This window comes from Mycteria americana, chromosome 2 (genome assembly GCF_035582795.1).
Source record: "Mycteria americana isolate JAX WOST 10 ecotype Jacksonville Zoo and Gardens chromosome 2, USCA_MyAme_1.0, whole genome shotgun sequence".
In the NCBI taxonomy this organism is placed as follows: domain Eukaryota; kingdom Metazoa; phylum Chordata; class Aves; order Ciconiiformes; family Ciconiidae; genus Mycteria; species Mycteria americana.
Genome location: NC_134366.1, coordinates 77,638,051 through 77,664,818, shown reverse-complemented (window position 1 = coordinate 77,664,818; position 26,768 = coordinate 77,638,051). Strand labels below are relative to the sequence as shown.

General features: G+C 42.0%; 1 protein-coding gene across 6 annotated transcripts in view; it reads left to right on the top strand.

Annotated features, from left to right (window-relative positions):
• Window positions 1-26,768, top strand: part of HIVEP1 (HIVEP zinc finger 1) — a 132,166-nt gene that overhangs the window by 79,061 nt on the left and 26,337 nt on the right. For all 6 annotated transcript variants that reach the window (XR_012774349.1, XM_075493858.1, XM_075493853.1 and 3 more), the window contains one exon: window positions 14,974-20,927. Coding sequence is in view for 5 of the 6 variants with exons in the window: in XM_075493858.1 (XP_075349973.1) it covers window positions 14,974-20,927 (5,954 nt within the window). In the remaining variant the exon portion in view is untranslated. The remainder of the gene's footprint in view (window positions 1-14,973; window positions 20,928-26,768) is intronic.

Here is a 26,768-nt window from a genome sequence, read left to right as displayed (position 1 = left end):
CTCATGCTTCGGTATTAGTAGTGCCCTCTTCATTTGCGTCCTTAGACACAGAAACATTTTTGGCAGGTCCAAGAGTTTTGTCTGACTTGATCAGTGGTTGTTTAAATGGCAGCAGGCTCTGTTAGTATTTGCTGAGAAACCACCAAGGCAGACCCATTCAAAGCCCTGGTTTGGACTCCAGCAAGGTCAAAGCAACTTCTAGGGTGCTGTTGAAAAATGCCTTTATTTCCAGCCTCTGTCATGGAGCTACTTAAAGCCTCCACCTGCACTTTCAGCAGGTGCTAATCTGTCTCTGAAGCATTAAGGTTGACGTGGTATTTGGTGGAGTGGCTCTGTAGTCACTGTTTGCATGCAGGACTGAGACTCTCCATTCGCTGGCTTACGTCCACGTATAACTGTGTGGAACCACCCATTGTGTGCATGTACATTCGAGCTATTGTGGAAAGAAAGAGTAAAGACAGGAGAGATTACGTTCCAGCAGCAAATATTCTCTGAGATGCACAATCCACATGCACATATGTTCCCCTCCCACACTTGCAGTCCCTTCAAAGTAGTGTGTCGGCATGGAGGAGAGGCAACTGAAATTAAATGCCCTTTACCTTGTTTTCCCATCTGCTGTTTTTTTAACTGGAATATTATTTTTCTAGTAAATTGAACGGCACTGAGATTTAGGTGAGGAAGTTTGTCATTATAAATGGAAGCGTGAGACTTTAGTTCAAAAACGTAGGTTCTGCCGCAGATTCATGGCAGACATATTTCATATCTTTTGAGTCCTTCCAAACCCTCTCTGCCTTATCATCCCTCTTGTTAAATGAATGCACGTTCATTCACGACAAAAGTATAGAGGGAGTTTCAAATACATTATTATAAATATACCAGCATTCTCCCTAGATCAACATAAACATTGCATATGTCTTACCTTAAAGTTTGATGCCCTTTTTATGTTGCCATGTCCCAGCTTACAGACGACTCTCGTGGGCCCACCATCTGGCCTCAAAGAAGCAGGCAGGTCCCTTCCCTCCTCTCCCCTCCCTGCAGGCACTCCCGATCCCGCTTCCTGCCACTGCACCTCTCCCTGCCAAAAAGCAGGTGGGAGCGCTGCGTGCTGGTGATGTACCCTGCTCCCTAGGTCATCAGCTGTGGTCAATACTGTATTCCTTCATCCCAGTGTTCAAGGGAAATAGGAAATTAAATGAGAAGGGGAGAGATCAAACAAAAATCTGGGAATGTGGTACTAAACTATTTAAGCGTTTTGATTTACCGGCTTAGAGTGACCTCATCCTCCACAGATGTTTCCCTGAATTTTTCCTGTAGGTTTGCAAGCATGTGAGCTTTCTGGATTCTCTGCTGCTGTGGTACCCACATACTGTCATTAGTCCAAAACATTTTCTTTCCATTTTGTATTTGTAGGAAACTGTGCCTTACTTTTGGGGCAAGACATGTAACCAAGATCCAAAGTTTCATTTGATTCTTTTCATCTCTCCGTCCTTATCTTCAGCAACCATATGGGCTAGAAATACAGTTGCTCTAAATGGAAGTAGATAATCTTCAAAAGTTGCAAGTTACACTAGTGTCCTGTTTGCTACTTAATGCTGGTGAGAGGATTAGCTTGCCGTTTTATTTTTCTGTTGACGTACACCAGAGCTACCTACCTTTTACTTTCCAAATGTTCAAAACTACAAGCTAGCAGTGATATTTCATGCAATTCAGTTGTGCGTTTGCTTGATGTCTGATTTCATAAAGTGTTTGTATCTACATTAAAATATGTCAATACATGTGTCTGAGAGGTAATTTATTTAAATTGTTCTGTGCACGTCAAACTATAAGGCTTTAAATCAAGACTGAATTATATTCCTAAAATATTTACAGCAGCTCAGGCAGCCATGATTGGCTTAATGCAGGAAATATTCGTATCCACCCGAGAGCACTGAAGGAACTGGCAGAAGTGCTGACCAGGCCCCTTTCCATCATTTACCAGCAGTCCTGGCTAACTGGGGAGGTCCCAGCTGACTGGAGATTAGCGAATGTGATGCCCGTCTACAAGAAGGGCCGGAAGGAGGACCCAGGGAACTACAGGCCTGTCAGCCTGACCTCGGTGCTGGGGAAGCTGATGGAGCAGATCATCCTGAGTGCCATCACACAGCATGTGGAGGATAACCAAGGGATCAAGCCCAGCCAGCATGGGTTCAGGAAAGGCAGGTCCTGCTTGACCAACCTGATCTCCTTCTATGATAAGGTGACCCGCCTAGTGGATGAGGGGAAGGCTGTGGATGTTGTCTATCTAGACTTCAGTAAAGCCTTTGACACGGTTTCCCACAGCATTCTCCTGGAGAGACTGGCTGCTCATGGCTTGGACGGGTGTTCTCTTCGCTGGGTAAAGAACTGGCTGGATGGCCGGGCCCAGAGAGTGGTGGTGAATGGAGTTTACTCCAGTTGGCAGCCAGTCACAAGTGGTGTTCCCCAGGGCTCTGTGTTGGGGCCAGTTCTGTTTAATATCTTTATCAATGATCTGGATGAGGAGATCGAGTGCACCCTCAGTAAGTTTGCAGATGACACCAAGTTGTGTGGGAGTGTTGATCTGCTTGAGGGTAGGAAGGCTCTGCAGAGGGATCTGGACAGGCTGGATCAATGGGCTGAGGCCAATTGTATGAGGTTCAACAAGGCCAAGTGCTGGGTCCTGCACTTGGGCCACAGCAACCCCATGCAACGCTACAGGCTTGGGGAAGAGTGGCTGGAAAGCTGCCTGGCGGAAAAGGACCTGGGGGTGCTGGTTGACAGCCAGCTGAATGTGAGCCAGCAGTGTGCCCAGGTGGCCAAGAAGGCCAATGGCTTGTATCAAAAATAGCGTGGCCAGCAGGACTAGGAAAGTGATCATGCCCCTGTACTCGGCACTGGTGAGGCCGCACCTCGAATCCTGTGTTCAGTTTTGGGCCCCCCACTACAAGAGAGACATTGAGGTGCTGGAGCGTGTCCAGAGAAGGGCAAGGAAGCTGGTGCAGGGTCTGGAGCACAAGTCTTGTGAGGAGTGGCTGAGGGAACTGGGGTTGTTTAGCCTGGAGAAAAGGAGGCTGAGGGGAGACCTTATCGCTCTCTACAACTACCTGAAAGGACGTTGTAGTGAGGTGGGGGTCGGTCTCTTCTCCCAGGTAACAAGTGATAGGACGAGAGGAAATGGCCTCAAGTTGCACCAGGGGAGGTTTAGACTGGATATTAGGAAATTTTACTTCACTGAAAGGGTTATCAAGCATTAGAACAGGCTGCCCAGGGAAGTGGTTGAGTCACCATCCCTGGAGGTATTTAAAAGATGCGTAGATGTGGTGCTTAGGGACATGGTGTAGTGGTGGACTTGGCAGTGTTAGGTTAACGGTTGGACTTGATGATCTTAAAGGTGTTTTCCAACCTATACGATTCTGTGAATTTGTCTGTCTGTAGCTCATGTCATGCAAGATCTCACATTTTTGTGAAGTCCCATCTATTCTTAAAATCTCTGGTGTTTTCACATTGAGGGAACATTGCATGTTGCTAATAACAGCAATGATGACTTGAAAGGGTCTTTCTGTCTTCAGGCACATTCAGTGCAGGGTTTTGTGCCCATGAAGGACAGTGAGAAAACTCTCCTGACTTTTGTGGGAGCAGGAATAGTCTCTGATATCATTTAACTTCATTTTTCATTGCTTTTGTCTTCAATAGTTAAGTGCATTTTAATACCCTCATTTTACCAGTGAGGGGCAAACTGATACAAATGGAGATGTTTACGTGCTCTTTGCTCTGAGAAACAACGTTAGAATATGGGCTTAACCCAGGGAAGTTTTCTGGCTCTTGTAAACCTCCTGGGTTGTGAGTCAATGTCTGTATCTGTTATTTCTATTTTAATTTTCTTTGGTTAGTACATTTAGTTTAGACTACTAGCAGCTGAAATCTGCTTGGTAAATCCACTGCTGGTGCTAGACACAGCAAGAACTGGTATTGTTTTGACAGGCAGACAAACAGATTTACAGTTTTAAATTGAACATTTCATCCTTTGGAGCTATTATGAGAACTTGGTTAAAGCATTAATGGGATGTTAAAGTAATAGTATTTTGACTTTTTCTGACAAGTAGAGCAAGTTTTTTGAGTGACAGTTCAGCAAAAGAGATTCCAACCTGCAAGTATCATTTTCAAAGGGACATTATACAAATTAAGTTTGTAAAACAATTGTTGAAAAAGCATCTTCCTGATAGTAAATGGAAATTGGCTATTCCAAATCACGGTACAGTGCGTTGTTAAATCAGTGGCTGTTTTCAGATGCAGTAACATTTTGAGCTTGACATTTATTCATGAAAAATAGAAGGATTTCTTGCAAGTTTCTAAAATCTGAGGCCAGTACTAGCTTATTTTTGTGGTGGGAGGGTGCTGAGCTAACGAATTAGCTAATTTGAGAGGCATACCTACACATGTGTAGTAATGCACTAGGTTGCTAATTTTAGCTGATGTGAGCTGGGAGCGAGCCAGTTGTGGAAATGCAAGATTTTTCACTTGGTAGCTTCCTTGTAGTCTGCCTTGCATATGAGTAATGAGTGTTTTTTTCATGCTTTCCAGAGACTCCTTTAGCTCCTTTTAGTTGTTAATTTCCTTTGGCCTCCTTCTGAAGGGAAAATACATAAATGGACGGTGAGTTAGGTACAGTGTACCACTCGCTGGTAATTATATGCTACTGGCTGACCTGGATGGAGTCTTTCATAGGAATCTCCTAAAAAGGTGCACGGGTGTATGTGTGAGAGGGAGAAAAGAGAGACTGTGCACATCTGTGGAAAAGGACAAGCGAGGCTGGGGAAAGAGCTCCAAGTAGCTCAGAGGTCTTGGCATTGAGGACCTCCCACTGATACTAAAGCAAATCCACCCTGGAGGACATCACCCTTACCATCTCTAGCAGGCTAGACCGAGCTTCCACGGTTAGGACATTCCTCGTGTCTAGATTTCCATCAAATCAACTTCTCCTGCTTCTGTCATGTTCACAGCGCCATTTAGTCCTCAGAGAAAGACCTGCTTAGTAAGACTTTTCCTACTCGCTTTGCCAGAACTATTCCTTTCTCTGTTTTTAAATAGTATGGTTGTTAGGTCTGAGCTCTTTGCTGCTCTTCATTTCTCTTCAGTTGCTACAGGCAGTATGGAAATTGCTCCATGTGATCCCTGCTTTTCAAATGGAAGATTATGTTAAAGAAATGCAGAGAATATGACTAAGGAGCTTGTTCTGTTTGAACTTCATTATGTGCAAAGAGAGTTTAGTTAACATCTTGTTCCTTTCATTTCTGTTTTTTCCCCTCAGACTCATGTTTGGGGATTTTATATTCAGTATCTCATCTGACCAGATAGCAGTTGCTCGTTGCTGATAACCCTTAAACTGGTTGCTGTTTCAAGAGCCATTCTATAATTCTGTTTTAATGGCCTTTCTTCTTCTGTGTGTTAGGGGTAGAAGTTGTTCTAATGATTTATTAGCCAAATCCTAACTTTCCAGTAATAACTGATAATCCTTAACTTGCAAACAGATAATTTAGTCATGAAACTCTTCACAACATTGCCTGACATTCTAGGAAGATTTCCAGATGTCCCTGAGGTATTTTAGTTAACTTCTGGCAAACGTACTCTCTCTAACTGGTTATATTTAAACAGCTTTATTCTTGCATGGATAACTGGGTGGAACTGGTTTCTGATTAGGCTTTGACTGGGAGCTGGCTAATTTGCCTTTGGGGAGGCATCCTGTCTTTTTTCATGTCTTTGCAGTGGCCAGTGAGGAAGAACTTCTCAGGCTAGGATTGCTGGTGGTGTTAGCTATCATAATGGTGTCTCTCCACCTGCTCGTAGTCAACGTGCCTTATCTTAACAGCACTTAAGCGGTGATTACTTTTCTTAGTTTAGTATTAAGGCTTCTGTGTAGATTAGGAATGTAGAGTTATTAAACGGCTCTAATTCAGAGCCAGTACCTAAATTCCATAGGGCTACTTCATATAGTAAATATTTTTAATTTTTTTCAGCATGTTTAAAATACTGTAGTATATGGCCTTGCTGAATGTTCATATATTGACATTTTGTGTGAGTAGTTAGGCATTAACCGTAGGCCGTGTGGTCGGCATTTGCTGTTCTTGTGTTGCCTTTCCTCTGTCTTTCAATGAAGTGCTCAAGTTCTGTGAAACTTTACAGTGGTTCGGCCTCTGCTGGTTTCTTAGACACATAATGGTGGGAAATCTCGATCAGTATCAAATGTCATGTTTCATTTAATGTGTTTCATGCTGGGCAGGAAATTAACTCTTTTTGGGGAAAAAAAAAATCCATTTCACTTTGGTCAGAGATTTTCAGATGTGCTGAAATGTTGCATTTGATCCCTGTTCACATGTGGATGTTGGCATTTCTCTGCTGAGGCTCTAGTGTTACCTCAGTGGTCAGATGTTTATTGCTGTTCGATCTTCATGGTCTTCCTCATCAAGCATGCTGTTTTTAGGGCTAGAAATCTGCTGGTTGTTACTTTCTTCACTCAAACTAAGAAGCTAAATGCACGAAATGAGACCAAACTCTTACAAAGAAGATCTTTCTTGGTCTCGTTAGCATAGGGTAGTTATGTCCGTAGACCCCATCAGAAGTCTCGCCATCAAGGTTGTCTTCATGTGAGTAGCCATGACTTGAAAAGATGCTGTCAGAAAGACAGCCCCAGACTGCAACTCGTCATTTACTCTTTACCTATCCCAAGGCCAAAGAAGAGTTGGCAGGCTCTCACGTCTGGGATGAAACTGTAACACAGGGGAGCTCCCTGATAAGTCCAAGCTGCGTGCCTCGGGGCAAAGGTGTCTCACTTACCTTATGGTAAAATGTTATTGCACAATTTATAAAGCTAATCCGCTCTGCCCTTGCTAATGGTGCCATGGTATTTCGTCTAGTGCGTGAGGAGTAGCCCAGAGTACGCCTTTCTCTGTGGCTGCACCTTTAAACCTATTGTTTGCTTGATTTCACTTACTAGGTTGTATATATTCTTGATTCTCAGGGAAGAAACTTTTATGTTTTGAATTAATGAGTGCAATATTTCTGTATCTATTTACGCTAGCTTCGGTCAGTCCAGAAAGTTATTCTGCCCTTTCAGCTTTAGTGTATCTCTGCAACTCAAACACCGGTGAGAGACGTGCTGAGAGAGGTCCCCAGAGTCTGGGGAGCCTCTTCCTCGCTCCCACACCAGCTCTTGTCTCTCTCAGGCTAGCTTGAAATATAGGCAGGCCTATTATTTCAGGAAAATGTTACTCAAAAGGCAAGAAATACTTCTTCCTTTTCCCAGTGTCACCTTCAAAGTGACAATTCACTCCTGGTAATAGAGAATTAGTGGAAACAGTAGGTTGTATAGTTTAAACATTACATTTTGTACTAAACGTGATTAAACAATGTTTGCCTGTTCTCAACTATTGCTTACTTTTGGTAGCCAACAATACGGGTATTGCTTGGAACGTATTTGTTTGAAAACCATGCAATTCATATGAATTGCGTATGAATAGACTTAGATATAAAGCAACGCCAGCCACATCTGTAGGTATGCTGAAGCATCCAGTGGAACAAACTGAACGTTTTTAGATTGCATTGCTTTTGTAGAGGTGCCTGTTAGTTTTGCCATCAGTGGGGTGAAGTGTGCACAGCATTTACTGATGTGATTTGTTTGATGGTGGAAGTTGGGAATGGGAAAAGGAATTAAGCAACAAGAAAAATTGAAAAGCAGGATTGCTGGGGGATGCTATTCCCCATGTAGCCAGGGAGTGTATCATTGGCACGCATTCTGATCCAGGTGACTTATTAAGGTGAAGACCTATAGAAGCATGCAAACAGTGTATTGAGTATAAATGTGAGCGAAAGTACTTTGTAGACCTTCAGCTTTATGTATTCCAATCTCATAACAATGGAAATTGATGAAAACTGTGATAAAATTACTATGATAAAATGGCTAGTATTATAAAGTGACTAGGTTTGGGGAAAAGGAGAGGGCAGTGGATGTCATTTTTTACCTTGACTTTAACAAGGCTTTTGACACTGTCTCCCGCTATATTCTTGTATTCAAGTTAGGGTGTTAAGGTCTGGATAGGTGGATAGCCAGAGGAGTAATAAGTCTGGTTTCAACAGGTACAAATGCAAAGCCCTGCAGCTGGGCAGGAGGAGCCCCTCAAGTGGGACTGGCCGGGGACCGACTGACCAGGAGTAGCTCTACAGAAGGGTCCTGGAGGGGTGGTGGGCAGCAAGCTGGGCATGAGCCAGCAGCCTGCCTGGCAGCAAGGGAGGCCACATTCTGGGCTGTGTGAACGAAAGCACAACCAGGAGATCAAGGGAAGGGATTATCTTCCCCTACTCGGCAATCCTTAGACCACGTTTAGATACTGTGTCCAGTTTTGGGCCCCCCAGTGAAGGAGGAACATCAAAAACCTGGAGTTCAGCACTGGGACACCACAACTGTCAGGCCTGGAGCACTTGTCCTGTGAGGAGAAGCTGGGGGACCTGGGGCTCATTCAGCCTTGAGAAGAGGTGGTTTTTGGCAGGGGTTATCATGAAAATGGTGTCAGACTCTTCACAGTGGAACATGGTGGGAGGATGAGAGGCAACAGGAACAAGTTGAACCAAGAGAGGTGCGGACTGGCTTGTTCCCCACGAGGACAGTCAAGCAGTGGAAGATGTTGCTTACAGAGGCTGTGTAGACTCTCTTCTTGGAGGTTTCCAAGACCCTACTGGACAAAGCCCTAAGGACCTTGGTCTGATCCCATAGGTGGCCCTGATTTGAGCAAGGGGTTGGACTAGGGATTTGCTGAGTTCCCTTCCCACCTGAATTATCTTGCGATGTTATGAAATTCTAATTTTCAAATCTGGGAAACTTACTTAGTGATAGAGCTACTGGGTATGATTTCTTGGTGTATATATCAATATACATTTTCTTTACAATTACCTTTAATATATGAACTTGAGAGACACTAATTTTATGGGCTTGCCAGGGTGTGATGGTAGAGAGCGTTAAAATTTAATTTGACTTTACAAAAATGTAGGCTGTGATTGAGATTAATGGCACTACTCAAATGAGTGCTGGTACCACACATTAACACAAGTACACCTTTCCTGGAGCTTGTGTTAGTAGGACTTTTGCTATGTTGGTTAATAATGAGAAATTATGCTAATAAAATAGTAATGCCAGTACGAAAACCTGGTATGAAATGACCCTTAAGAGAGGATTGGGGAACCTCTGTCTTGCTGACAGCCAGTACAGTATCTTTGATGGGTCACGTATCAACCCAGAGCTTAGTGTTGTCTGTTGAAAACACCAAGAAAAATAATCATGTGTTTCCAGGCAGTATGAAATAATGAAACCATACTTACCTTATCCGTGCCTTATGGAATGGTCCAGTATTTGCCGATATGAACAGAAGGACAGATGCTGGCATAGATGAACATTTGATCCTATCCCTATCAAACTGCTTTAGCTTTGAATGTCGAAGCCCTCCCCCCCCCCCCCTTTTTTTAAACTAATTAATGTCAAGTTGTGCTTTACGTAGAGATCAACTGGTTTTTAAGGGTCCGCTCTGTATATGTTTGGACTGGTGTTCTCAGCAAGAAAAGCTCTTAAGCATAGATTAAGCCTACTGGCAGAGGTTTTCAAATATCGCTGCTGACTTGGAGTGCCCCAAGTTCTTCGACTTGCCTCCCCACCTCTGAAACAGGGAGTGACCACCATGTGGCCATCTCAAGAAGTCTGAAGTTAGGCGCCTGAAATAAGACTGTTAAAATTGTTGGTGATTGACTTTAAAATCCTCTCTATGTGTGCTTAAAATTAAGCATGGTGCTTGGGTTAAGCTTGTTCAAATCTTTCTGTTGACTTGTTGACTGTGAACATTTTCATAGTTGTATGTGTGGTTTATGTAATCAGGATTTTCTTGTGGGCGGGGGGGTTATGCTTTGGAAAAACTATAATTTTAGGAAAAATATTTATGGCTGTAGTTAACAGGTAGGAGACAGTATGAAGCTAAAGAGGTTATTTAATAAAAAATGAAAGTTTAGCTATTCCCTGCTGTGTTTAATGTAAGTTCTGGTGGCCTTACATTTGCCAGCAAGACTTATTTCTTTATCTCCTAATCACGTTCTTTACTTATTCATGGAAACAGACCCAGCGGGGTGATTCATGAGTGCTTTCTATAGTTTTGGTGAAATCAAAATTAAATAAGTATCAGATGTCAAGAATAAGAATATTTTTAATATCTAAAGATGTGGGGGAGCGTAGCTTTAATCAGAATAAGATCCATAGTAATGGTTTCTCTCTTTTGAAAAGCCTTTCACCTTTGAATCACTACCATTGATAGTTGTCAGAGTAACCTTTCAGCTGTACGTTTAAAACATCAATTAGTATTTGAAGACCTTCAGAAGAGGCTTGATCTTACTTGCAGTGCCCTGGGAGCGAAGTACAGATTTAGGAGCTGAAGTTTAGGCATTTGGATACTTAAAGTGAAGACATGAGATGAAAATTGTGCCGTTCGTTGGACTGTAGGGGCAGGTAGTGGTTGGTTGTTCCATGTTTCACAGGGTAGCACTGAGGGAGAAGGGAGCTTGGTGCCTTGCTTCAGTTCCCTCTTACTCTCTCCTTTTTTTTTTAAGTACAAGCACTCTATTAGGAGGAAGAGAAAGAGAGTGGGTGTTTATTATAACACGTAGGATTTGAGACAGGCAGTTCTGAAAGTTACTTAAACAAAACCATTGAGATCATTTTGTCAAGACACTGTCTAGTTCACCAATGAATGCTACGGAAGAAAAAATCAGATCGCTTATACATTTCCTTTATTTGCTGCTTGAGTTACTCTGCCAGATTTCTATCTACACCATCACACTTGTGTTCTTTTGCTCTATTTCCCGTGCAAAGTGCAGCAGAGAAATCATAGGTGAACAAAGTCACGTTTAGAAACATCAGGTTTTCGTGTCATGTTTTGAGTGCAGAATTCATACTGAAGCAAGAGAATTAAACAAAGAGTCCTGATGGCAAAGCAGAAGAAAGCCAACCAGGCAAAGCATGAAAGAGATGCTCTGGTATCCCTGGGATGTGAAAAGTGAGGCGCTGCACAATGGCATTGTTACCTCTCCTTTTGGGCTGGATAACTTAATCCTATTTGATGTAATACAGCTTCTGAAAAAGCTCCTTTTTAGACATCTGGTTGAGTGACAGCACTTCTCAACAACACCGCTTCACCACCTGAGAAAAAGGGGAATTAGTGCCAAACGACGAGAAGGGCTTTATGATTGCAGAGGGAGGTGAGCAGAGCGCGTGGAGTGGCAGGGAGAGAAAGAAAAGCAGATCAACTTCCTATTTTGTTTTTTTTTTTCACGAGGATGTTTTTACGTTCTCTTTGTTCAGTGTCAGGTTGTTGATGTGGGTACACGGCCCTGGCAAGTTATCACGCTCCTGAAAGTTTGTAGCTCTGAAAAGCAGAGGAGTGTTTAGCATTCTGGGGCTGATGCTTTCTGCCAGTTTTGTTGTTGCCTCTGGAAATATTGATGCAGTTGATCTTTGTGCAAGCATGTAGCTGTAGATTAACAAACGTGGAATGGAATAGCTTCAGCATAAACTGGGAATGCAAAAAGAAGACTTAGACAAAAGGAACGAAAAGCTAAAAATAAGTGAAATGAAGTTGTCAGGGATTCCTTTTTTCCCCAGATATGCCAGAAATTTGGTTGTTAGCAAACATGAGGTGAATATTTCCATTAATAATAAGGATTTCTAAATTATCTAGGAGTAAAGTAGAGCACGGTATGTAAACTGTTGTTAAGCTTTGTAAAGCTAGTGTCAAGAAAGTACGTTTTATAAGGTTTTATAGACAGGTGCACTGAAGCAAACCTGCAACTCCCATGTCTGGAATCACAAAAGATGTAGACTCAGAAATACAAATAAGAAACTAGTTCTCATGATTTGTGTAGACTGGAATTTTATTGGTATAGAAGCAGCACAATTAGTGGCTGTGAAGACTGAAGAAAATTATTATTTCTGTATGTAATGCAATGCATAACTTGCCTTTGTTTATACTTTTTTCTTTCCTTTTCAATTTCCCGAACAATTTTTATGGTTTGGCATGTGTTGAACAACATTTTTGAAAAGTAAAGCAGTAAATAGATTACAGAAAATTCTGATCCTGTATTCATAATTAATTCATATTTTTAATTGCTTGACTGGTAGATTGGAGATACGTTTTTACTTTCTTTAAGGCTTTTGTAAGCCACATTACATCTTTAAGCTGTGTTGGTTTCCAGTTCACTAGCGTGGTGCAGGTTGAGTGTGCTTGTTCCTCTGCGCTATATGGTTGAAAGCCAGGAATATTAGTTAGTTAATATTCTGAGGCATCAGGAAGCAGCACATCATGTGATTGTTCAATTACTGCAGTATAAAACACCTTAGTCTTTTTGTGTATGTTGGTCTGCTTGGATGTTCGCAGTTCCTGGCGCTCTTATCTTCCTAGCTCTGTGTAATCTGCCCAGCTCTTCCCGTAGCGCGCCGGTACAAACAGCAGCAGCATGATCGGTGTGGAGGCGTGACTGTGACAGGATAAAAGCTGCGGTGTGTGCATAAAAGGAACCAAATTACTTATGCTCAATTAACATGGCCATGCTTCTGAGAGATCACCAAACCATGGCTAAAAGCACCCTTTTATGTAATTACCTTGTTATTTTCTCTTTGGTTTGTGTAAAATTGTTTTTGTTGCTATTGAAGAAAAAACAGTCGCAGTAGACTATGAATTTTAAAGAAATCGCCATTACTATTAGTTGATGATCACTTATTAGTGCAAGCCACTCATTTAATTGTGAAGCAATGGAAAGTACAAAACATTGTGATGGAAGACAGCTCTGCTTTGAGTATGTTAAATCCAGCCTAATACTAAGAGGTTTTGGTGATAAAGCAATAAAGGCAAAGTTCATTTAAAGGTTAAGTGAATGATTACTGCAGAAATTTCTTTCTGGATGCACAAAAGGAGCACAAAGTCGCCATAACTGGGATTCGCAGCCAGTAGTTCTGACAAGGGATTCTAGCATCTCCTCCATGGGACTGCTGAATGTGACAAAACAGTCTCTGACTCTTCACAGTTAAACTTCCTCTAGTAGGGCTGAGAGGGGAATAGGTCAGGTTCTGCAGAACTTCCACATTTGCAATATATTATGTGTGATGTGTAGTCTTTAATCTTTCCGTTGGCAAGGAAGTCTCCTGAATGTCTATTCACCCTAAATGAATATATGTGTGCATTAAGTTGGCATCGAGTTGGAAACGGGATTTTGAACTTCCAAGTACACATCCCAGTTGGGTTATGCTCTGGCACAGAGAAAACGTAACTACTTCTTGCCTTTCTTTTCCTGCTGGTCACTTTGCATTCTCTTCTGCTAGACAAGCTTTAGGCATTGCCTGGATCTCTTTTACATGGAGCAGGAATTTCACCCTGGATTCATCAGCTCCAGTATCTCGTCAGATGCACACTATGCTTTGGCTTTCCTCCCACCGCAGTATAGAAGCCGGCTGGTGTTTCTGCGAGAGAATAGTCTCCATGCCACTCAGAGGGGCCGTAGGGCTGATGGGTACTGGGAAGTCTGAGCTTTTTCCACTTACCTCCTTGTGAAGTTGACTGTGAGAATTCTGTCCCTTTATACATTGTCTTAAGGCTTTTCTTTACCTAGAAGTGGACATAAACCTCTCTCTGTTCCTGAGTAACTGTACAGGTAAACATACTACATGGAGTTACCCAGCACTGCTTCCCCAAATGTGTATGCAGCTGATCCTTTTCAGAGGCATCAGCCTTCTAGTCACATCAGATTCTTCCTTTGCTTTGAGTATTGGCAATCAGACGAATATGGTTTTTGGCTAACAGCCTAATGAATGAGTTGCAAAAGCTTAAGAAAATGGATTTACATCCATTTAATATTTGGCTTCCTCTGCACTACCAGTGATGGTAGCTGAGGCAGTGGCTATGACTGAGTGTATGTTAGGAAAGAAGTAAAAATATTAAATAATTAACTAACAGATTAAATATCACACTGCTGAGGTAAACAAAGGTATGTAACATCAGGTATCTATAAAAAAATAAGCTTGTAAGTATCAACACTGAAATGCAGTCTTATCTGTATTTTTTGTTAAGGAGGAAATTGGACTTCGTACAAATATAAGTAATTGCTACAAAATTATTCTGCTGAATAATATTCCAATTCATTTGCTCTTCACTACACCCCCGAAGCTCTGCATGCATACCTGCTTAAAATCAGCAACAAGTGTAGATAGTAACGAAATAATTCAAGTTTAGTTTATTTTGTTTCCTGATGCACAAATAGAAACTCATTTAAGTGTGACTGATTTTATTCATCTGCAGTAGTTGCTCATCTGAAATGCTATTGAAGTTCAATAATTGGAGCTCTGAAATATAGTGTTTGACAGATGGTGTGGGTGGTTGAGCCATTTCCATGATAAATCTACTTACAAATACAACCATGAGGAAGTTGTCTTCATTCCTTGACTACTGCAGCATATAGATGAAAAAGTGACACACATGACATGAAAATGGACTTGTGTCTTGGTTCTTCATTTTCCTGCTGTAATGATTTGAATTTTTAAACAAGTGCAAGAGAGAGGTTCTTTTTACTTTATCTGAAAAGGAGTTGCTATAAATGCTAAAATATTCTTTCAGTAGCCTTTCTTTTCTTGCATTTCCTTTGAAGCTTTTCCTATAGTGAATTACTTGTGTAATGTCTTACAGCATCAGTTAGAAAGCATTGCTTTTTTTAGATGAAAACAAAATAGATCTTCACTAAGGTACGTTAACTGTTAAAAAAAATTTTGGAGGCTGGAGAAATGGACAGTCCTGTTGCCCCAGGGCTTACTGTTGAAACTTAGAGATGATAAAATGGTATAAATAAAAATATACTGCGTTATGCAGTTCTAATATTCTTTTTTTATTCTCTTTGTGTTTTTAACAGAAATCACCGATGCTGGTACTAGAGGAACCCAAGATACAATTAAGGGTGTGAAAAGAAAAAAGATTGTGACTGAAAACCATCTAAAAAAAATACCAAAATCGCCTTTGAGAAGCCCCGCCGAAGCCAAGGTTAAGCAAAATGTAGACCCTTCACTGCTAAAAGCTCTTCCAGATGCCTCCGAACATGCCACGGCACAGAATCACCTACCTGTGCAAAATGGAAATCAATGTACCAAACAAAACGGGGGAGCACTTAGTAGTGAGATAAGTGTTGAAACAACCAAATCTGAGACATCAATGCAGACAAAGCTTTCATTGACGCATCAGTCCTTGGATTTGGGTAAACAGGCAGTGGAGGATACTGATGCAAACCAACTGAACTCACCAGAGAAGAAGTCTCTCTCAAACTCCTCATCAAGTAAAACAAAGACTGACAGTAATGAATGTATTAATTTTGTTGACTGCAGTACGTCATCCCCATGTACACGTACTGCATTCGATGTCTTATTAAAAGCTATGGAGCCTGAACTGAACACCTTAGCACAAGAGTGCCCCCCTTATGGGATGCAGATAGAGAAACTGAGACCAAATAAAACTGTAAGCACCTCTTCTAGTCTCACGTCCAATACGATGAGCGTCCAAAATCAGTCTGCTTTGTCACAGCGTGAGTTTGCAGCTGGACCTCAGTATTACCCGTGTACGTTAAACAATGTGCATGTAGCAACAACAACCAAGACTGGACAAGCACAAGGCCAATCAGTTTCTCATTCACAAGACCTTATTACTAAAACCAGTCAACAAAATCACCAGGTTGTTATGTGTCCAAGTTTCACTAGATCGCTGGTACAACAGCAGAGTCAAGAAAACCCCAAGCTCCAGCAGATATACAGCATAGCAGTAACTTCGTCTGTCGTTCACACCGCATCTTCCACTGTAACTCAGGTTTTTCCTCAAAACCAGTTAGTAGCTAGTTCATCTTCACCTTTGTCAATTAGCACATCGAGTTCAACACACTTGTCTATAGGTCCCATGTATAATTCAGCCCAGATAGCATCAGTTGTAAACCATGGTGTAGAACAAATATGTAACCTCTTGAAAGACCAGAAGCCTAAAAAGCTAGGGAAATACGTCTGTGAGTATTGCAATCGAGCCTGTGCCAAGCCCAGTGTTCTCCAAAAGCACATCCGATCCCATACTGGAGAGCGACCGTATCCTTGTGTGACGTGTGGGTTTTCATTTAAAACCAAAAGCAATCTGTACAAGCACAAAAAATCTCATGCACATGCTATCAAACTTGGACTTGTCCTACAACCAGATTCAGGTGGCCTCTTCTTATCTCATGACTCGGACAAAGCACTTAGCATTCATTCAGATGTGGAAGAAAGCGGTGAAAGTGAAGATGAAGGCACTGCTGATGAAAGACAAGATGATCAAGAACTGGAACCTGCACAAATAGTGAAAGTCATTTCGAGTGCAGAAACATTACAGAAAGGAAGCCCTATTCCATTAAGTAACCCAGATTGTATACCAGGTGACTCTTCATTACATGATACAGAACCTCAAGTAAGGGCAGCTTTACCAAAAGTCGTAGTTCATCCTGTCAATGTTTCTCCATTAAGGGCCGATAGTCCAAAAGTAACAGAACCAGCACCCGAGCTTGCTGCAGCACAGAGAAAAGGAGATTTTAAAGTGACACCTCTTCAGTCAAATTTAACACATACAGCCTCATTCAAGGAGAATGACATAAAGCAACATCAGAAAGTAGAAATGGGCCTATTAGAGGAACAGCTGGGATCCGCAGTAGGAGCAATGCATGCTCAGCTCCAGAGACAACAGGCAACTGATGGTTCCCAAGATCAGCAAGGAAAATGTCTTTTGAGCCCTAGAAGTTTGGGTAGTACTGATTCTGGGTATTTCTCTCGTTCTGAAAGTGCCGATCAAACAATGAGCCCACCAGCTCCTTTCGTAAGAGGATTGCTGACCTCTGAGAAAGATCCAAGTAAAAACCTGCCCTGTGTGCCGCGAGCAAGTGGTGTGGTAGCATCAGTGGTACAAACTGTTTGTGCTGAAAAAAATCTGATTCTCTCTGGCCAAATGCGACCTCCCATGGCAACAAAAACCCTTGAGGAGCGTATCTCAAAGTTAATTTCTGATAATGAAGCTGTTGTGGATGACAAACAGTTAGACAGTGTGAAACCAAGAAGAACATCTCTTTCAAGAAGAGGAAGCATAGATTCACCAAAATCCTACATATTTAAAGATTCCTTCCAGTTTGATTTAAAGCCCATGGGAAGAAGAACTAGCTCAAGCTCTGATATACCAAAGTCTCCTTTTACACCCACTGAGAAATCAAAGCAAGTTTTCCTTCTTTCTGTACCATCCCTTGACTGTTTACCTATAACACGAAGTAATTCCATGCCTACTACCAGTTACTCAGCAGTACCTCCAAATGTAATACCTCCCTCTCATCCCCTTCGAGGTAGTCAGTCATTTGATGATAAAATTGGCTCTTTATATGATGATGTTTTTGTATCAGGACCTGCTACTCCACTGAACCAAGGTGGACATCCTCGGACCCTCGTTAGACAGGCAGCAATAGAAGATTCTTCCACTGGTGAAAGCCAAGTTCTTGGACCAGTGCGATCAGTAGAAGAAAGTTATCTGGGGTGTAATTTATCAAATGAATCTTTGTTGCAAAGGAGCAAGTCCCTGGCACAGGGATCAAATTTAGAAAAAACAAAGAAGTCCCCTCAGGTGCGAGGAACAATGTTCGAGTGTGAAACCTGCAGAAACAGATATAGAAAACTGGAGAATTTTGAAAACCACAAAAAATTTTATTGTTCAGAGTTGCATGGACCTAAAACTAAAGCAGCGATCCGAGAGCCTGAGCATAAAACTGTTCCAAACAGTACACAACCTCAAATTCTACACTACAGAGTCACTACTTCAACTGGCGTCTGGGAGCAGACACCCCAGATAAGGAAAAGAAGGAAAATGAAAAGTGTGGGCGATGATGATGACCCACAGCAAAATGATATGAGCATACCATCAAAGAATGTAGAAGGCCAAAGCAAGCCAGCAAATTCTTCCAGTCTGTCAAAACACAGCGCGGCGACAACAGTGGTAGGATCACAACAGCCAAGCAACCTTCTACTTCAGAGTTCACAAATTCAGCTTGTGGCTCGAGGCACAGATCAGACTACTGAGCCAAAGATGGCTCCGCTCATTGAAAAGCAGGCAAGTTCAGTTGTGCAAGAAAAGGTGGAGATGAAAAGACAAGGGACTGGCATTTCAGTAATACAGCACACCAATTCGCTGAGCAGAAATAGCTCATTTGAGAAATCAGAGTCGTTTGAAAGAGTATCACCAGTTTCTTCTCAAGAGCCCAACAAGGTTGCGAAGCACCGCTCTTTGAATACGGTTGTAATCCAAGAGGATAGACATTCTCATCTGAATACTCCCCAGCATCATCAACCCCTGTCGTCAGAAGCACCCAGAGGGGAAGTTCAGGGAAGCCAAATGGTTTCTAACGAGAGAAGCGCACCGCTTCAGCCATCGAGACTTGTTCGTCAGCATAACATCCAGGTTCCTGAAATACTGGTCACAGAAGAACCAGACAGGGACCAAGAAAACCAATGCAGCGATCAGGAAAAGACAGAAAGGTTTAATTGGCCACAGCGCAGTGAAACGCTGTCCAAATTGCCAACAGAAAAGCTTCCACCGAAGAAGAAAAGAATTCGCTTGGCTGAAATGGAGCATTCATCTGCCGAATCAAGTGTTGACTCCACGCTTTCCAGAAGCCTGAGTCGGGAGAGTAGCTTGTCTCATGCCTCCAGTTTCTCGGCTTCACTCGATAAAGATGAAACTTCGAAGGCTGAGAACCCTTCCAAAGCAGAGCCTGTTAGTAAGTCGTCAGAATTCCTCATGATTCCCGCTGGGTCACACGCGCTGGCTGTGCCTGGCCCTCATTACCGGGAAATGAGACGTGCCGCCTCGGAGCAAATCAGCTGCACGCAGCCGTCAATGGAGGTTGTGGACTACAGGAGTAAGTCTTTCGACTGTGGAAGCATGTCTCCGTCAAAACCTGCCTCGCTCGTAGAGGTAGCTGCTCTGAAAGTGTCATCTACAAATGGAGTTACTGGACATGTGCCTCTGCTAGAAAGGAGGAGGGGGCCGTTTGTACGACAAATATCTTTAAATATTGCGCCAGAAAATCATCAGCCTCAAGTTAAATCGACTTCTTCATTTCAGACAGCTCATGCTATGGATATGCCCCCAGTGCCATTGCACAGGCTGCAGACCTCCGGCAAATCTTCAGTGGAGTTTCCTTCAAGTACTCAGCACTCACAGACGCACTCCAGGCCTCAGTCGGCAATTCAGAATTGTAACCCTGTTAGCCTGTGTTCGGTTCAGCAGCCTCTAGATCATGTGTTGAATAATCAAGGACAGCCATCCTCGACACATCAGCCTTCCCAGACATCTACTAAAACATCAGCCCAAGGGGAACAAGTGAGCACATACACGCTTTCTTGTCATCCCGATGAAAAAAAGGACTGTTTTGCTCCAAAGTATCAACTTCAAGTGAAAACATTACATATAGGTCAGCCATACTCTTCTAAATTGCTGAAAAATACTTTATCGACTCAGACAGTTCCAAGTCAAGTTGGAGCGGACCAGAATGCATCCTCCTTTGAACTGCAGACTAAACTGTCTGACATGTCTAATCCATACTCTGTGCCTCCTCTAAAGCAAATTGTCCCTAATAACTGCAGCAGTCAAATACATCAGATTTCTCCTTTTGTGGTTCCCGTCCGTATTCACAGCAGTATGCCATCCTATGGCTTTGCAACTGTTACACCCCTTCCTCACATTTTAGTGACCCAGGATCAGGTAAATCAATCTGTTTGCAAAACAAATGTTACGACAGTGCCAACGCTTGAAGGCAAAACTCAGCTGCCAAAATCTCACAAAGATCATCAGAGGACTTTGCCAAATTCATTTGAATTTGAAAATTCACTACCAGAAATTGGAACCAGAAATTCACCTTTGTCAAGCTCTTTGAATATTATTCAGAAAGTGCCAGTTAGCGGACTCTTCCCTCAACAAGAAGCTACAGCTTCAAGTAAACGAATGCTTTCCCCAGCCAACAGTTTAGATATTGCCATGGAAAAACAGCAAAAACGTGTTAAAGATGAGAGCGGAGCTGCCTGCGTGACAGATGCTAGACCATTGCATTCACTGAATGTTAGATCTAATGACCCTACTAGTAAGCAGAAGAAACCAGTTTTGGTAAGACAGGTTTGCACCACAGAGCCTCTTGAAAATCACCTCTTAGACGCTGATGGTGTTGCACAGCATGAAAAAAGCAGCAAAGCTACTTCAGACCTGCTGGTGCCTGACCGACATTCATCTGACACTGGGCTTTCAGAAACTCTAAAGGAGTCACCAGAATCTGAAGACCTTAAGTCTTCAGCATCGCCAGTGTTTGTAGTTAGAAAACCATCTGAATTGTCTCCAGTGAATAATCAGAGTTCTCTTCTCAAGGCTGTAAGTAGCAGTCAAGAAAGAAGGTCCCCAAGTAACAGTAATGAGAGCAAGCAAATCAACAGCCAGGGTCAAGCAAAGCCTGTAACTACGTTGGCTGCAATGAATGCAGGAGAAATGCAGAGGCTGTCATTTCCAAGCCTCAAGACCTCAACGAGTTTTACCTGGTGTTATCTCCTGAAGAGAAAACCATTGCATCTGCTGCAAAACGATCAGAAAATCTCAGCCTATTCTACCTGGACCATTAGTTCCAACAATCCCAATCCACTTGGTTTGTCGACAAAGGTAGCTCTCTCCCTCCTCAATTCAAAACAAAAAGTTGAAAAGCCGCTGTACACTCAAGCAAGAACTACTCATCCCAGATCTGATGTATTGGTCTATTCAAGCAAGTGGAAGAACAGCTTAACCAAGGTACTTAAGCTATGCTTGATGTATAGTGATCATTTACAGAGTATTTGCTTTGGAAATCATGCTTGTTCGTATTTTAGAGAACGTAATATGCCTGACGTGTATCATATATGTGCTTATTTATTTTAGTTATGCTGGATCAAACTGCTGAAAAGATCTTAAGTAATTCCATTAAGAAACCTGTTCATAAGGATTTATCGCTTTTCATGGAAATTAGTTCATGGATTTAAATCTTTATACAAAGTGTTTGTTGTGGCAGGAATGTGTTTGGCTATTTTTTAAATGCAAAGGGTAGAACAAAAACACTTCTGATATAAATATTTGTTAAACACTTTTAACTTGAAACAGGTTAATTTAAGATCATAATTGTGTATTTTGCCTTAAAAGTCAGCTGGTATTCTCTGTTACAAAAGAGTGCTCAGCCTGAACAAGTGCCCATGGATATGCCATGCAAACATTTTTCACCATCGAAGTGTGAGAGGAGCAGTGTACTGTTTCCCTTTCTCCCACCTAGGTTAATCGGTGGTGTGAAATAATGACAAAAATAGCGAGGTTTAAAATAAAATTATGGCTGCTGTAAAAGCACTGACAACTCCTTGGATCGATGTGGCTCCAAAGATGACGTTAAATCTTGCGCAGTGGAATGTACTCTGGGCAATGTTTGTGACCCACATAAAACACTACGTCATTCCAGAGTCAGATGTGGCAGAGCAAAGTAGTCACTTGTTATTTCCTCAGCTGTCTCAAGGCTGCACACATGCGATGAGGATTTCACTCACTGGACGGTTTTGTTGTGTACAGGACCAAAGCTGTGCTGGTTTGCGCTGGATTTGGTGTTCCTTAGTAATTGAACCACTTCTGTGAATGGGAAGAGGTGGCTGTCTGCCCTGTAGTATGGCAAGAGGTGGCCGTGTCTATTTGATGGATCCAGTACTAGCTTTTATTGTCGCATCTAGTGAAGCCATAAAGCTTTCTGAAGAGAGCCTCGGCGTACCACGTCGTTTCACGCTCTTTCTTCTTTGCTGTGTACGCCATATGTTTGATGCCAAACTTCTCTTCAGAGCTGGCAAATATGGCACGTTAGCCATGAACCTCCCTTTCTCCAGAGTCCCTCAGCTGTCTAGGACATAGAAGCCTTTTTCTGGGGGGGTTAAAAGCAATCATAACTTGCCCTAATCCTGCAGTCTGCCATCAGCAAAACTTTCTGGGCATCGGCCTGGGAACTGGGGTCCATAGGGCCGGCGGTCGCTCTAGAGGAGACATACCACAGGCTTGGGAAAAGATGCGTATTTCTGTGAATGTTGAGTGACAGAGACTGTTGCTGTCAAAGGTCACCCTGGGATGTTTCTGTGTTTGCTGAATGTTTTGCTAAGATACAAAATCGTCAGTGGGGAAAAGAGCAATAGGATGAGAAACTCTGTGTAAGAGAATGAAATAGTTTCAGAATTACAGGGGGAGTCAAGAAGACACGCTGAAACCCCTCATGCCAAAAGAGCATTAGAGTTAAACGTGGTCCTCCTGAAATCAGTGGGAGACTTTGCTAACATTTATATTGGAGGTCAAAACTTTATCTGTAATGTTTCGTGCAGAAAAGGCATACAGGCTGCTGAGTTTGTGTTAGTGCTGTAACTGAGTTGAACTGTTGGTTCCATATTAGCGTGCCGCCTTTGTTTAAACTCGTGTTACCTTTTTCAGCCTGCTCCCTCATACATTTCATGAGATGTTGTACTTAAATAGTGCTAAATTAAAAAAAAAAAAAAGAAAGAAAAAAGGATTCGAAGATTTAACTTTTTTCATTGTGCATAGTTGAGCAAGTCTTTCTAAGGCAAGTCACACATCAGTTGTGTCATTGAACTCATGTTTGTTTTATTTTTAAAGAACAGTGTATCAGAAGAAATTGTCTGATAACAAAGCTACGGCGTGCCTCGAACAAATTTTGTCTACAAACAAATTCTGTTTAGAATATAAGTAGTGGATAATAATATTTTGAAAAATATTTTGACAGCACCGTTTTAAGCACTCCAGGAGTACTTAAATGCTGTAATAGGCAGCTGTCAGGTACATTTACAGTGCTTCTGCCACAAAAGAACCATAGTTACTAATCTTCTTCAGTCTTTCTTGCTGACGTTTTGAAAGAAGCGCACGAGCATGGTGAAAATGAAGAGTTCTTAAGCTCTGCTTGCGGCTGATTTACAGGTTTTACTCAGAGCCATTATGAAGGAAGAAAGTGCAGCGAGAAAGCACCAATAAAAGTTTAATTGCCATCTCAGATTGTATGAGCAAGGTGTAGGATGGCAGAAATTAAAAATTTCAAAGACCTGATATGACCTAACACCTCCAGTTTGTCTGCTTTCCCTTTTAATGACTCGGGCAATGGGATTTCAGCTGCTTTCCAGGCTGCTGCTGCTGCTGTTACAATATACCTCTGTATTACCAGTCTCCAGCTAGACCTGGTAATGGAATAGCCAATGCCAACCTGGGAACTTCCTCACAGAAGCCATGTTTCAAGAAAAGAAAAACTGAAATTCCTCATTTGGTTCATGCCCAGTAATTCTCCTACTGTTTTTTCTGGTTGAGCTGAGGATGGAGAACATTGGAGGTCCTTTTGGAAATTAATATTCCATTGGAAAAAAAAAAAAAAAAAAAAACCACAAAAAAAACCCCAACAAAAAACCCACCACCACCAAAGCCAACAAACAGATTAGCAAATAATTTGCAAAAAAAAAGGTGATTGATTTCCTGCTTAAAAGCTTGGCACAGTCCTGAGTTCCTTCGGGAACCACAGTTTAGATTGCAAGTCTCGGGGGGGTTGTATTTTCTCAAGTGGTTTACACATTTTAACCCTGACCTGACGGAGAGCTTTGAGTGCTACTATAATCCAATTAATAAAAACGCAGCGCTGTTAGGCCTCACCTCCTCTCTCACAGTCATAGCCCTTTCCAGAGGGATTTGGCGTATTCTGCTCGTGGGGCTTTAACTGCTGATAACTCTCACCAAGAGAAAGCGACTTCCTGAACTGTTCCTGGGTTTGCCCCCAGAACTAAGTCGTGTTTACAGAGATCTCATGCTGCTTCATAACCGCTACTAATCACTGTCACAAAAAAGGCAGTTCTTTCAGCAATGGATGCCATGGGAAATGAAGAGACATGTGAACCAAATGCAAACAATAAGGAACCCCGGGACTCTGTTTGCTCTTCACAATTCGCTGCTCGGAGGCAATAGGTGAAGTTGCCACGTTCCAGTGATTCAGAGAACAAACCACAAAATGTTACTGTGAAAGCTCCTGGAATGAGTACAGCACGTTAAAATGTAACAGGAGGTTCACCTGCATGGAAACGGCTTAATTTATCTCCCCGCTCTTTTTATTTTATTGTTGTATTTATTACTATTTTTCACCAGTTTTCCTCACCTGAAGTCATTGATGTTGTATCAGGAGCCCTTTCTCAAGCCCCTGCGTTGATCTCAGCTCCCCTCCCTGCAGCGAATCAGTAATGTGTGCAGTATTCCAGGGTGAAGATTTTCAGGCAAGAACAGGCTGAAGAATGGAAAGTTTCTCCTAACTGGAACGCTTTCCTTTCTTGGATGATGTGCCACAACAGTCCAGCTCACCACTGGAAAGTAGTTAAATGCAGAAGATTTTTATGTGTAAACTAGTAAAAGTTTAAAGATATTAAAAACATTTTCCTCAAGTGGCTATGTGCCAATGGGAAAAATGTTTAATGAATATTCTAATCTGAAATTTATAACTTTGATGATTCAGGCTGCGAGCATGTTTTTTTTCCAAGGGATGTTGTAAAGTACCAGAAGTATCTATTGAACTCTGGTCTCTGGGCAGCCCTAAGAGCAGGTTTTTTCCAGTTTTGTACCAGTAATTGAAGACAGTGGAGTTAAATTGGAGCAAAACGAGTGAAGTAGGAATGAATCATGGTCCTTGTCTCTGTGGGAGAAGAGAGAGAAGACTGTGTTAGAAACGGAAGGCATAAGTAATCGTGGAGAGGAACATTTTACAGTGCTGCCATTTTTCTACCCTTTCCACCAGGATGTGTGGGGGTTTGGGGGATTTTACGTGAGGTACATTAAAGGATTTCCACGCAGGAAACCTGTGCTCCTTAGAGACTGGCCGCTCTTTAAAATTTACAGAGGACCCAAGTCCTCTTCAGCATCACTTTGGAATTTTTCATAAAACCTAAAAAGACCGCTTTTTTCGTTGTCAGTGAGCATTTCTGTAGATTTCTGAGACAGAAGCTCAGTGTTTCTATTAGAGCATCTCTGTGATAGCAGCATTTTGCATGCTTAAGACACTGAAACAACTGCTAAAATAGGATATAACCAGTAAATTAAAGTACATCAGTGGGAGGTAAATAGTAATTTGAACACCTATGTTAGGCTAGCTTATGTCTGTACCTAAACGTGTGTGTTAAAAAAAGAAGGGGTGGAGGGAGAATCCAGAAGTTTTTGGCCTTGTGTTAGTTTTTGCACTCTGGGTGCTTTTGTGAATATGCAGTTCATTATTACGCTGTTTCACCATAGTTTGGGTAACAACGTGGGCCAAGTACTTTCAGAATCTTTCTTTTTCCTTTGTCTTTTCATTCTTGAAAATTAAATCTGGAAAGAATACTTAGTATTTAGGATTGAAAGATCAGGCACTTAAAGATTGCATTGTTCCAGCTGCTGGGAATATTTGTGTGGTATTGGGTTTATTGCATGTATTCCATATTTTCCACTACTCTTTTCTTGTTAAATTACAAGTGTCACCTTGTTACTCTTTATTTGCAGTGGAAACAAAAACAAGTCATGTGCCAGGTAGAGTCTAGGAACTACAGCAAGGCTGAGTTGCAATTACTGGAGTAGGCTCCGCTTCTGATATTTCTCATCCAGAACATCATCTCCTTTCACCTTGCGTGAATGCTGTTAAAACATGCAGGGTGAAATTTCTTCCTTCCTACACACAGGCAGAGTTGTCATGTATGGTTTGGTAGAACTGCTCAGATATTTGAAAATCCAGCCCAAAACAATCAGAGGGCTGCATGAAGGCATATGGATTGGAGTAGTACTTGCAGCCTGTGTGGATTCCTAGGGCTTCGAATTGAATAGGAAGATGCTTTTCCTCTGATCTGTGTTAATTGCTCATCAGCCACATTCTTCATCAGGTGGGAAGTAAAGGCGGTGGCTGAGACTGCATGGAGGACTATGGGCAAGGACCGGGTGCCAGAATGATGTCACCCTTCAATATATGTAACGACCAGTGTAATTCATCAGTCATTTCAAGTCAATCAGTGAAGTCATTCCTCTTGCCAAGAATTCACAAGCTTACAGCATTAAATTTTATAATGAGTAGAAAACATAAGGCCAGACTTTTTTTTTTCTCTCATCATTTTATTCACTTATCAATATGAGCAAATGTGGTAAGTGTGCCAGCTACGTGGGTAGAACAGTTTATAAATACAGCAGTAATAATTGCTGGCTAATTGGATCATTCCTTCATTGTTGCCCATTTTATAAATATCCTAGACTTGGAAGGATTAGATTTTAATTGGCAAATGTTGGGGGAACTCATCCTCTTTAAAAAAAAAAAAAAAGTTCCTTAATTAATAATCAGGGGAAATGGAGAAATGTATTTTTGTTCTGCTAGACAACTGGTATGCTTTTTCTTGTAATTTGGTCTGGCAGTGGGAATTAAGTATGGAGTCCTGCTTTGGAAGGGTGCTGGAGCCCCTGTTAGTAACCTCACCAAATTGGGATTCGTCAATTTCCACAGCAAAAGAGGTATATTTTTGGAAAAATATTAGCAATCAGAAATGTTACCCGTTAGTATCTTCCCTTCGTACACCCCTCCTTCCCATC